General features: G+C 47.0%; 1 protein-coding gene across 1 annotated transcript in view; it reads right to left on the reverse strand.

Annotated features, from left to right (window-relative positions):
* The window catches only part of LOC309689518 (cadherin-2-like), a 104,371-nt gene extending 91,121 nt beyond the window's left edge, over nucleotides 1-13,250 (reverse strand). Inside the window, exons 1-2 of the mRNA XM_082506023.1 lie at nucleotides 13,093-13,250; nucleotides 5,199-5,337 (exon numbers count right to left, since the gene is read on the reverse strand). Of these exons, the coding sequence (XP_082362149.1) occupies nucleotides 5,199-5,337; nucleotides 13,093-13,128 (175 nt within the window). The 5' untranslated portion in view covers nucleotides 13,129-13,250. The remainder of the gene's footprint in view (nucleotides 1-5,198; nucleotides 5,338-13,092) is intronic.
* Between the last annotated feature and the right edge of the window lie 517 nt (nucleotides 13,251-13,767).

Below are 13,767 nucleotides of genomic sequence, written 5' to 3' on the forward strand. Positions count from 1 at the left end.
CTCATATTAAGCATGATGAGCTCAGTGTGTGTGTCTCACATAAACTCTGTGTTTTTGTTTCACTTTCTGTTCGCAGTTTTTCTTCTAGTCTTATATTTGTGAAAGGAGGATTTCAATGAGGGAGAATATCCTAATATGGTCAAAATCAGTTTAGCACAGAAGCTCCACCCACATGCTGCTCAAATCACATGTTTATAGGGGGACAGCCAATCAGAATGAAGTTGGATCATTTTAAACTGTAAATCATGCTAAGCTGCTCTAGTGCAGCCAAACGAACACTCCCCTTCATGAAGAGCAGTGCAATGCTTCAAGGCCAGGACGGGCTGAACTGCAGCCTTTCTTTTAGCAGACATATTAAAGTCGCCACGATTATCCCTGAAACCAATCCCAGGATTGGCTGAGGAGCACAAAAGACTTCACACAAACGTAATGTTGGCATTACAGGAAAGGGATCATTAAAAACCCAAGTGTCTCACTTTAATGTAGCAGTTATCTTTAGAACTGAAGCATAAATCTGTCACACTTTTCACAATAATAAAGATTTATGCTAATTCTGATGAGGTCATCCTCTGTGGAGTATTTTAAGTCTCCTTGTTTTCGGCTTTTTAGGCATCAAAAAGACTTTCAGCTTTATGATGAGGAACAACTCTGTTGCAATAAAAGATGTTATCCATGGTGGGAGGCATGAGTCACAGACTATATGAAAGTGCGACTGACGCAGTGAAGATCACAATAACGTCCACGAGCCCAGCTCAAAACCAAACAGCTCATTTTTAACCCAGAGTGCTCCAAACTAAATGCAACAGAACAATTTAGGTAACAAACAGCACGAGACGTCAGATACAGAAGCAAACACATATAAGAGCACATCCCAGTGCTGACACGTTAACAAGCTCCTTAGAGGAAAAACAATGCTGGGATCAGGAATCAAATGAGAGTGGGATGGATTCAGAGGCAGAGAGAGGGAGCTTTCACTTTAAATCTTGAACGCCATTCCCAAATCCGTCTATGAGGGGAGACAGTGATGTATGAGGCAGGAACAAAGTAGGGCAACCCCCTGCATGACAAGAGAAAAGAAGAAGACAGGAAAAGAAAGCAAGAGATGGGAGAGAGAGGGAGGATGGTGGGAGCTGAATGTGCTCGCTTCTTAGTGGATGGTGGGATGGGGGTTTCCACAGCTTTGGATGGCGGTGCTGACCAGCAGCCACTGTATGAGGCTGTGTCACTGACTGCAACTCACTCCCATAATAGGAAGGAAGGCAGAAAGAATGGCAAGGTCAAGGCAGCCACTTCACAGGAAGTACTGGACAGTCACTGATCTCATCCTGACTCACAGATGTACAGAGAGCCTGTATGTACATGCAAGCACAGCACAGCACACACACACACACACACACACACACACACACACACACACACACACACACAAATAAGACGACAAACAGGAAGAGAGCCCACACAAACCAAGCCGCAACATGTATTTCTTTGCAGAGAGTCATTGCACACACACACACACACACACACACACACACACACACGCTGGTCTGGCAGCAGCTGAACCAACTTTACATGTAACTGTTTATTTTTGGGTTTTTTGTTTCTTTTCCACTGAAATCTGCGCTGCTGTTTCCTGTAAGAACTAAATGTGTTGTTCTTTCCACCTCGTTACCTGAAACTTGGTTTAGGAAGCACGATTTAATTTTACAACTTTTACAAAGAAATGAAAAACACTTTGCCCAGCTTCAGTCAAAGCCATCCTTTGAGGAACATCACAAAGTCAAAATTCGAAGCAAATATGTGATTGTAGCTGTCGTTCACTGAGCTGTAGGTTTTATTTTGGGGGAAGTCTGTTAGTCAAACCAAAGGCACAGGATCCTGTCGGACTCCCTGCTCCGTGTCTCTGCTTTTAGTCTTTACCTCTCACCCCTTTCTCTTTCTAACCTTCCCTCAGACACTTCATTTGTCTGGCTCTTTATTATGTCTCTCGCCTCCATCTCCTCATTAATCATTCAGTCTTCCTCTGCTCCAATTAAATAATTAAAAGCACCCAGAGCCATCACTTTTTATCCAGCAAAGATGCCCTCCACACAGCTCAGTGGTGCCTTTCATCAGCACCACAGCCAAATGCTCCAAATATTGTAATCAGGACTTTCAGTAATTAAGGGCAGAAAATGTAAAATACTGTTTTTGAAAACAATCAAATGTAAACGCTGCTGTCTTTGGCTGATCACTGACCTCGTGCTCTGATAGGCTGCCACCTTCGTGTCTAACAAACTGGGACAGTAGTTATGTCAGCTGGTAGCTTTGTCTCTGATATTTAATAATGAAACCTTTCTTCAAATCAGTGATTTAACATTACAAACACAAAACGATCTAATAATAAGAATAATTACATTCAGTAATTATATTCAATAATAACTGTTCGTCGCCAGAACCACACAGTTTTTTCCAGTTGCCAGGAAATCAGACTTGAACATGGCAGCAACAGAAGCAGCTCATCAGACACACGGAGCTGTTTGACAGACTACACCAGTGCAGTTCAGTCTGTTTGGGTTGCACCTACCAAAACTAAGACTTATGTCCAATCTGCATATAGAAATATAATTTTAGCAGATAAACCAGGCTGACTACAGATCACTGAGCGAAACCAGCGCAGAGGATTGTTATTATCACACAGTGGCATGTAGAGAGGCAGGGTGGGCGGGACTAAGTATAAAGAAAGTCTGACATGACTAAAGCAAAGGCCGCTGACCTGTTATAAATATGAGAAGTGAAAAAAGCAGTATTACTTGGCCATTAGGGCGCTGACATCATTCCAGTGCCGCATATTTAAACTTTTATTTCCTCAATTTATTTCTAGATTTCATGTGAAAGAAACACTTTTTTGGAGGTTTTGCTGGAGCACAGATCTTTATTCATCTCTGGAGCCACGGCTGCATACAAAGTAGCCATTAGTGTTTGTTACACTGTCTAAAAACACAGCCTCCTGATTTGTCTGCTGACCCTCCGGCCCCGCCCCCTCCCCTGCACATCATCACAGGAGGACACACTGAAATGCGCGCTCTTCTTGTTTCTGCAACAGCTCGCTCTCGCCTCGTTACACTTCACAGAGCCCACACATGTCCACCGAAGCACACAAACATGTAGTCGCACACATTCCCACTCATATACACTCACACATACACATGCACAACCACCTCAAAGCTGTGTTATTGTTGGGCTTTTGCCTGCTGCCTGGCTGCTCTGTTTCAGACTCGCTGTAACACAACGGACACTGATTTATTTCCAGCAGAGGAAAGTGTCTCTCTGAGCTGTTTCCTACTTTCACAGCGAGCGCTGCACTGTCCACAGTTTTCTCTCTCGGGCTGAAGAGCATCTCTGCAACACAAAGCCAGATGACACTTTTACATCCCACAGATCAGCTCCTCTCTGAGCTCACACACCACCCTCATCAGAGCTGAACTATATGTGCCATAAGTCAAACACAACTCTTACACTTCTCACTGCACTAAAATGCTAAATTACAGGCATCATCCTGTATGCACAGAACGAGCCGACCAGCTGGCCGACTGGACATTTGTGTGGAGCATTTCTCCCAGTTTCTAAAACGAGCTTTTCTCAAACAGAGACAAACATGCGAGCAGAGATCAAGCTCCAGTTTGAACATTGATCGACCTCGAACCCAGCAGAACATGACTGAAGCCGTATCCAAGCAGCTGCAGCGTGTTTGTCTTCTGTTAAATTCAGCGCAGCGAGGTTAACATACATAAAATAAACAAAGAGGTTACAGAGTTACCAATTCTCTGTTTGAAAGAAAATACAGATATATGCAAAGCAGCTCCATCTCACTCACGGAGGCCACGCACAGCACCGTCTCACAGCCCTGCTGCTATCCTGTGCTTATTGACCAACCTGCTGCTGATACCCCGGGGCTCGGTCAATACAGATCGCTCCAACCGCTCTGCCACACAGCACAGATGAGCAGCATGCTCACTTATTCTGCTTGATCAGGTAAACAACACCGGGCCGTGCAACCTCTCTTTGTGCAGAAACTACAGGTTGACTTATACAGCATGGTTTGGAAGGACTGCAGGTACAACGTGAAAGTGAAAAACATGTTACAGAAAATGGACAGAAAACCTGCCTGGAAGCCAGAAAGTAACAAAGTAACATCACAGTATTTTCTTAACTTGTGCTTGTTTCAAACCTCTCCGCTGACCACTGCTTTAGCTTTCAGCAGTTGGTTGATAGCAGGTTAAAGACAACAGATTAAATCTTTCCCCACTACGTGCTCAACTGGCTGAAGTTGCAGCTCATGAGCTCAAGTCGACCAAAGAATAAAAATCGTCCACTTTCTTATGTTTAGAGCGTGGCACGAGGCCGGTGGGATTTCCAACCGGAGAGCACCAAATCCAAAGTAGCGACGACAACATTTAACCAACAATTAGCTTAATCTTTTCCTGTGGCTTAAAGCTGTGGAACTGTGGGTTCGGGGTGAGATCAGAGCTGTGGGGTGAGACCACCACCTCCTCCAAGACTGAAACATTCAGTGATGGTTTTACACTAAAAACATCAACAAGAATCCATTAAATGCTCGAGTCACAGTCGAGTTTCATCACAATGCTGAAATCAGATTAAGGCAGACTGGGGCACACACATCCCCCTCAACAGGAGGCCCATATCGGCTCAGTATATCAGTCTAATCCACACTCAGTCTTTGCAAAGGTCAGTCCTCTCCAAGCTCCATTATGGTTCAAATATCAGCAGGACTCTTAAGCAACCCCCACCCAACAGCAGGGGATTATTACTGGAGTTGTCCCGAGTGTGTGTGTGTGTGAGTGTGTGTGTGTGTGAGTGTGTGTGCGTGCGTGCGTGCGTGCGTGCGTGTGTGTGTGTGTGTGTGTGCGTGCGTGTGTGTGCGTGTGCGTGCGCGTGTGTGTGTGTGTGTGTGTGCGTGTGTGTGTGTGTGCGCACGTGCGCGTGTGTGTGCGTGTGCGTGCGTGCGTGCGTGTGTGTGTGTGTGTGTGTGTGTGTGTGCGCGCACGTGCGCGTGTGTGTGCGTGTGCGTGCGTGCGTGCGTGCGTGCGTGCGTGTGTGTGTGTGTGTGTGTGTGTGCGTGTGCGTGTGCGCGTGTGTGTGTGTGTGCGTGTGTGTGTGTGTGCGCGCGTGCGTGCGTGTGTGTGTGTGTGTGTACTGACCGTTGCAGACAGCCTGTCCCTTCGCCAGCTCTGGCTCCATCTTGATGATGTATTCCTCCTGTGTAAACCCTCTCGCGCATGGCAACGACCCCTGCTTGCTTGACAACGATTGCTCGGCCTCTCCACCCACAACCACCGCCTAAAGACGAGGAGGGAAAAGAGAATAAAAAGAGCTGTTTGCATTTTAGAGTGCATCTTTTTACCCCTTCGACCTGGCAAAAGGATGTTTTTCTCCAGAGCATGATTCAAACCGACCCAGGAGAAAATCACAGCCGTTTTAAAATGACTTCTCTTTTCCATAAATCTGTGGTCGTTCATGAAAATGACAGACACCAATTTGTTTCAGAAGACTTGTTAAGCATGAATTTAAGGATAGAAAACGTAATTAGCACAGACCAATTATCTCATTTCCCACATTTCCTTATTGGGGTTTGTTTTCCTTGTCTTGCGATGTGGAGGCGCAGAAGAAGAGCCGTGCGAGGGAAATAAACCCAGTGCAGCACCGGCCCGAGCCAACAGAGCTTTATTAATCACTATGAAGCGCAACAGACAACTGGGTCAATTAATTTTGATGATAATTAGCGTCTAGACTTTTGTCTCTCCTGTTGTTTGAGCGTTGGCCCAATGTGACCCCCCCCACCCCGTGTCCCACATACACACTGACGCACACAGACACACACACTCCCAGTCCTGCACAGAGAAAAGCATCTGTTGTGTGGGTTCTTCTGTGATTAAAGGAATAAAGCCAACAGGGTGCTGTGATTCGCTTCCACTTAACCCAAAAATTTAAACTCTCGCGTCCTCGCTGCCCATCCTGCCACGTTTGGAAGAGCTGGGGGGGGGCTGCCTTTTATCTGTTCCCTTATTAACATAAGTAAGGAGGAAGTACACATGTGCTTCTGATGCTGTGTCTCTGCAGAGTGGGATTCAGTGGTCACATTAACAGATCAGGCAAAACGTGCAGCGGAGAAAAACTGGACAGAGGCCACTCCAGGACAGAGGGGCTGATCTCCTTTTTTCCTTCTAATTCCCGGTGATCCATTTCCTGCTGGGTGATCGCTCCTATGTCTGGAAGTCCTCTTAGTTTCTTTGCTGTTGTGGGGGTGGTTGATGTCATGCATGGCTCACCTGAAAGGACTACAAATGGGTCTTTCTGTGCAGTTCAAACAAAATTTGCTTCCACAGGAGGAGAACTGTGTACGAATGCTTTGAACTGTCCAAGCTGGCGTCTAAGCGTCCACACCACTGGGGCGTATCGATATGTCGGGGATCTGATCTTTTACTTGGCACAAAAGGTAAAAGTCAATACAGTTTGTCTGATGCTCCTTCTTCTTCCCCAGAGTTCCCCAGAGATGAGTCCTTTCACCACTTTTGTTTTATATACAATTGAGTGATGGAGCCTTTATGGACATGTCATGAAGCGCACAGATCATTTTGTCATTGTGTGTCTCTTCAAACGCTGTAAAACTAACCAGGATCCAGTGCTGGGTGACCACGGTCTACATAAATGTGTCTACACCACGGGAATGTCTCTTATTTACAGCGGCAGTTGGACTGTAAATGGACAGAGTGCAACATGTTCAGACGTCCCCACAGGACATTTTAAGAGAATGCAATCAGGGAGGAATCTGATGCAAAAATACTACGTTTCCCTTTTTGGGATTATTTTGGTCATAAACCAAACACAAGCAGGAGCCCAAACATAGCAGGAGATGAAGCCTCTGCCTGGCTCTGAATGGATTACCAGAAGGAAGGGGGGGGGGGGGGGGTGACATACTGTATGCTGCTGAGTGATTTGGATCCACAGCTGCACAGTTTTAGTTCTAAAATATGACTTTAAATTGATGTTGCTGTTAATGTAAGAAAGAAACTCTGATGCAAAGACCAGCATTCATTTCTTTCTTGCCTTGACTCGCTTCCCTTCAAAGAGGCAGTTGGTTGAATGTGCAGCAGCACTGAAGCCACAAAGAAGGCCCAATCAGACCCTGCTGATCCTGGTCAGTCCGCTTTCAGTCTGCTGAATCCATCTGGTCACAGATGTAATCCTCCAAGATGCAGGACCAACAGATTTAAGACCTGATTTGTCCCTCCTGCTTTTGGCCTTTTCAGAAACCTGATGTAATCCCATATTTTTAGTGTGTCGATTGTTGATGATTATTTTATTTACTGCCTGCAGTGCAACAAAATTGCCTCTTTCATTTTTAAATGAAACATTGTGAAAACAGCTTCGTGTCATTGTTGGAATCTTAAACTGACAGCTATTAAATACATAAAGCTATCAATGCGTACACAGAGGAGGCACTCAGATTAATGGTGAAGATAAGATAAGATAAGATAGAACTTTATTAATCCCTCGGGTGGGTTCCTCTGGGAAATTCGATTTCCAAAAAAGCACAGCACCGACAGAAGTTACAGAGTTATACACACACACATATATATAAATACAGAGACAATATAAATAAAATATACGAAGGGGATAAATAGAATAAATAGGAATAAAAATAAAAATACAAGTGAATTGCACATTTCAAGTATTGAGTCTATTGCACCGTTGACTATTTACAAAAGTATTGCACAAGGTATTGTACAGTGAGGTGAAGAGGCACTACAGCTTAGTTGTTCCCCCCTCCTTTGTCCTCCTGTTTCCCCTCCCTCTCCCCTCCAGAGAGGAGTTAAACAGTCTGATGGCGTGTGGGACAAAGGAGTTTTTAAGTCTGTTAGTTCTTGTCTTGGGGAGAAGCAACCTGTCACTGAACAGACTCTTCTGGTTGTTTATGGCCGTGTGCAGAGGATGCCCAGCATTGTTCATAATGTCCATCAGTTTCTTTAATGTCCTTTTCTCTGCCACTGTCACCAGAGTGTCCAGCTTCATGCCGACCACAGAGCTAGCCCTCCTGATCAGTTTCTCCAGCCTGGATGAGTCCTTCTTTCTTGAATGCACGCTCAGTGAGAATCCTCCTTTAACATCTGACAGATCTGTTGTGTCACATTGCTTTCGCAGACTTTACTGATTAAGCCCTTCATGTCACAACTCATTGTTTGGGATGCAGCGTGCAGTAATTACAGCCACAGCAGGTATGTGACAAGGCATACGAACAGTCAGCACGAGGAGAGGGTAGCTTTCTGAAATGACTTTATGTTCTAATGCTGGTGGATGATGCTGTCATTCTGGGAACAGTCATCAAGGGGATGAAAAACTGAAGCAGCTCAGCAAACAGACACGCTGTAAACCTCTGAAACCCTCCTGCCCTCTTTATCAGAGTCAAGGATGCGATCACTTAATGCAACTCATCACCTCTGCTGATGATGGCAGGTAATCTCACCTGGTACAGATTATATTATCACTGACAGGAATATTATGATCAAAAGGAGAGAAAAGGAATCAGGTCGAGCTGAACGGTCTTTACTAATTGGCGCTGACACTGAAGATCATTTAAGAACAGAGCGGTCCATCAATGAGACGATTGTTCAAGCAATTAACAACCTGACTGATAATCTGGGCCGATACTCAGCATTTTCCACAGTTATCTGCATTCGCTTTGTTGCTAAACTTGTCTGTCCACAGTCCACTCTGCAGTCTCTGGTTTAATCTGCACTGAAGGCTGTTTGTGCCACAGAAACATATTTTCAGACGAGACCATCGGTTGTATATAACAGACGGCCGTAGCCCAACTCTGCATGTTGAAGCCTAAATGTTTTGGCTGCTGCCATGTTGGTTTTTCGACGCCAGCAGTGACCATGTTTAGCTGACCGGGTGCAGTGCTGATGTATCGGGCTATGCTAGCTTCATTAGCGAGCTGCATGCACCATAAACTGCACGGGTCCAATGTTCAGGCACAGATGCCCGCTAACCAGCGCCGAGCAACAGGCTAACACAATAATATCATCAGAGTGCAGCACAAACCTCTGGGCTGGCTGTGCCACACGCGAGCAACATTATTTTACAAATAATCATTAAAACCTGCCAGCGAGCGCTAACAAAGCACAAAAGCAGAGACGACCAGACTGAAGGAAACCTTATGCCAGCACACTGTTCAGTCAAAGAAGACACGCCCACAACTCTAAGTCTTTCCACGTATAAGAGAAATATTCCAACTACTGTATATTTATTATACGAAACAAAATTCATTTTTAAAACCGAAAGTTCTTTTGAGCCAGCTGTGCATCATTTTAGCAGCGTTAAACTGTTTAACATGGGAGTCTGCAGGGACTCACGCTGCAGGGACTCACGCTGCAGGGACTCACGCTGCAGGGACACACGCTGCAGGGACACACACTGCAGGGACTCACGCTGCAGGGACTCACACTGCAGGGACGCACGCTGCAGGGACGCACGCTGCAGGGACTCAAGCTGCAAGGACTCACGCTGCAGGGACTCACGCTGCAGGGACTCACACTGCAGGGACTCACGCTGCAAGGACTCACGCTGCAGGGACTCACGCTGCAGGGACTCAAGCTGCAAGGACTCACGCTGCAGGGACTCACGCTGCAGGGACGCACGCTGCAGGGACGCACGCTGCAGGGACGCACGCTGCAGGGACTCACGCTGCAGGGACTCACACTGCAGGGACTCACGCTGCAAGGACTCACGCTGCAGGGACTCACGCTGCAGGGACTCAAGCTGCAAGGACTCACGCTGCAGGGACTCACGCTGCAGGGACTCACACTGCAGGGACTCACGCTGCAGGGACTCACGCTGCAGGGACGCACGCTGCAGGGACGCACGCTGCAGGGACGCACGCTGCAGGGACTCAAGCTGCAGGGACGCACGCTGCAGGGACGCACGCTGCAGGGACTCAAGCTGCAGGGACACACGCTGCAGGGACGCACGCTGCAGGGACTCAAGCTGCAGGGACTCACGCTGCAGGGACTCACGCTGCAGGGACGCACGCTGCAGGGACTCACGCTGCAAGGACTCACGCTGCAGGGACGCACGCTGCAGGGACTCACACTGCAGGGACTCACGCTGCAGCCTGCTCCAAGTGGCCACTTAAGGAACTCCAGACTTGGCACCTTCAAATCTGACAAATACATGTGATCAAAACTGTAAAGCTGTGGATATTCCACATATCTGCTGTTGGTCTCCTCTGATTCCTTATAGTCTGTTTGCCCCCCACACACACACTCGGCAGGTTGCTCTTAAACAATGATACCTGGTGTCTCAATGAGATTTACTGTGTAAATAAAGGTGAAATAAAAAAACAGACGTGGCTTATCTTCATTAACCGTTCAGCTCGTGGCTGGAGTTTATTATCAGCCTTCTTGTTTTTGATAAGAGGCTCCGATTTATTGTCAGCTGACTGACTGAACAGCGTGCTGTGGAAACCCAGCTACTCCAACCAAACGCTGCACCCACTGATTTCTGGGAAAGAGGACTAATCATCCACTGCTGAAAAGCCACATCTTCTTAACACCTGACATTACTCACTCACTATTTCAGCAGCTAAAATATATCAAAGGTAACTGTTGGGAAGCAGTAATGTAACAAAGTGTTCTGCAGGTTACCTCTGTGGGCATCTTGTTTTCCCAGTAAAGAGGAGGCCTGCCTCCATTGCAGCTCTTTTATAGGCCATTTCCATACAACAAACAGATGCTGCATATTTGACTTTTTTCCTCTACAAATCTTTAAGCCTAACGTGGGGATGCACTTTCCACCCAAAGGCATCACTCGGCCTCAGTGAGTCAGCTTCCCGTTCATGTAAACACAGCTGGTGCAAAAGATACACCTCTGATTAAAGATGAGTTGATGCGGTGCATCGTTATCCTCGATGAATGCAGAAAGTCTAACACGTCCGGTCCTTCCCCTCGTTTGTTGATTATGAGCCTATTTACATATTTCAATATGAAGCTCGCCATCACTTCAAAGTTCTCAGTGAGTCAAGCGTTTAAAGCTTTGCCCGCAGCGAAATTAATCTGCGTCATTTTAATCACAAAGCACAGGATTCGCAAATGACAATAATTTAGCAGAGCCCCCCTCAGGAGGAAAGGTCAGCACACAGAGGGGCATTGTCACAAGGATGGACAGCATTTGTGACACCACAGATAAAATCAAACCCTAATCAACTCGCAAACATTTCTTCCTCCTGGTGTAACTAAAGGCTGCGGGGAACAGGGGGCTCATTATCTCCACAAACTGAGATGATGTTCTGCCTAATGCTGTTAACTGTTTTATCTACAAATAACTGCATTATCTACAAGCCCGTTAACCCTCTACAGTGACATCACTGAATCATTAACCCTATCAGCAGCAGCACCTTCAGCTACATGATCAAAGCCTTGATAACAGCGACAAATTGTAAATGGCCTGCATTTATATAGCGCTTTACTAGTCCCTAAGGACCCCAAAGCGCTTTACATATCCAGTCATCCACCCATTCACACACACATTCACACACTGGTGATGGCAGCTACATTGTAACCACAGCCACCCTGGGGCGCACTGACAGAGGCGAGGCTGCCGGACACTGGCGCCACCGGGCCCTCTGACCACCACCAGTAGGCAACAGGTGAAGTGTCTTGCCCAAGGACACAACGACCGAGACTGTCCAAGCTGGGGCTCGAGCCGGCAACCTTCCGATTACAAGGCGAACTCCTAACTCTTGAGCCACGATCGAGGCTAGTAGGTACAATTTATTGTACTACTAGGTAACAAAGGCAGACCAATCAAAGGCTTGTAGAGGATTGGAGGTAAGCCCTGGAGAGTGCTGACCTTGCTTTTTTGAGAGAGGCATTGGTGATGGGCTTATTTTAGGACCCAACCTTTGACCCTTTGGCACAGCACTGTCTTCTTCATTGATTTTTTCCCACACAGAAAGGATCGCCTCGTCTTTTCTTTGCCTTCATTAAATCTTGCTGAAGGTGCATTTGTGTGCTTCTTTCAGCCCACATGGAGCCTCGCCTGTGGCAGAGCTTTGCTGCTTTAATACAAATGATCCATAACATCTTCAAAGCATGCCACAGTTAAAAACATCTTCCACGCTTATACTTTTATTTTTCTGAGTATATTAAATAAAAACCACAGATTTTCAGTGTTGCTGCTGAAATGGATGGAAAATGTCAGCAGCAATAAAACACGGTATAAACTGTAGCGTGTGAAACAACACCGGTGCGGTGCTTTAAAAAGTTAAGCTCGATGCTGAATCACAGGACTGTGGATGTTACACGGACTCCTGCTGTAACACCGCACATCAGCTCCCACAGGCCGAGTGACAGCACAGAAACAGCATTAAAGGTTAGCATGACTGCGCCTCGGGAGCGGAACACAGCACAGGGCGAGAGCACAGGCGTGGATGCAGCCTGCACCGTGACCCGAGCCGCGGCTCAGACTCTGGCTCCAGCGTTATGTCTGGGCGTGAGGGGACAAATCAAACTGCCATCTTTTTTTTAATGGAGATCGACGCTATGTGACACAGATCCGGTCAGACTAAACTGGATTACAGCTAAAAGTAACGCGTGGTATTCGGGCAGAAGGCAAACGCGGGTGTCACAATGAGCAGCCGGAACAGGGCGACGGACAGCCGCCTGTCACCGAGGATGCAGGGACGGATGATAAAGAGGCTCCTGACTCGGGAGTCTTCACACCAGCAGCATCCGAGCTGAAACCCGCAGCTTTCACCGACACACGGACCGTTACGCAGCGACTGCGTCGCTCCTTCCCGGGACCAGCAGCGTTTTCCTCCCAGCAGGCTGGGTGAATCTAAGCGGCTCTTTGGTGAGAATAGCACCGATCACACCAGTACAAATGACGCGGATGGGAAGTGTTTTCTAGTCCAACTGTATTGTCCTCCCATCTGCGCAGAGCGCTCCTCTCTGTCTCCTCTAACCAGCATCACTCTGCTCTGCTGCGGCGAAAATCCCACCGCAGCTCTCCGCGGTTAAAAACAGAGATATTTACCTGCACGGCCGCCATCAGCATCCAAACACGAAGCATTCTGTTCTCGTAAATTTCCTCCTTCCAAAACAGGTAGATGTTTTTTTCAGTTCCCGGTAAAACCCGGCGTCATGAGGAGCCTTCCTCCTTGCACCAGCCCTTCTCTGTGTCTGTCTGCTGTACCCGGCTCAGTGGCACTACAGCCTGCCTGGGACTGGCTCTGGGCCGGCCCCTCTGCGCCTCGGTGTCGCCCTCTAACGGACACAAGGTGCACTCGGGTTAAGGATGTTCAGCGGCTGGTGTCAGAACAAATATGCAGCCAGAGGAACAATTCCGTTTCTTTGTAACTCATAACTTGGAGAACAGAATCTAAAAGCAAAGGCACCGCTCGCTGATAGTTTGTGCTACACTAGAAGAGCACAGCTTTGATGGTCTGTAAAGGTGAGCCATCCTGTTTTTAACTATTTGTAGTACTTGTGTCATTAGAAACCTTTTATACTGTTGCCTGGGAAATGGTTAGCCACACAGGACACAAGTACTGGGGTTCTTAATGTGCAGTTTTATTGTCAATGACGACTGAATAAACAAAAAAATGTCCTTTGACCTTTACTTTTGTCAAACAGCGGCCATATGGACTCGTACTGAACATCGACAGCACGAGAGGTAACGTGGCGAAGTAACAGAAACAAAGATGCGCCA

The sequence above is a fragment of the Aulonocara stuartgranti genome (assembly GCF_965226115.1).
Source record: "Aulonocara stuartgranti genome assembly, chromosome: 15".
Lineage (NCBI taxonomy): Eukaryota > Metazoa > Chordata > Actinopteri > Cichliformes > Cichlidae > Aulonocara > Aulonocara stuartgranti.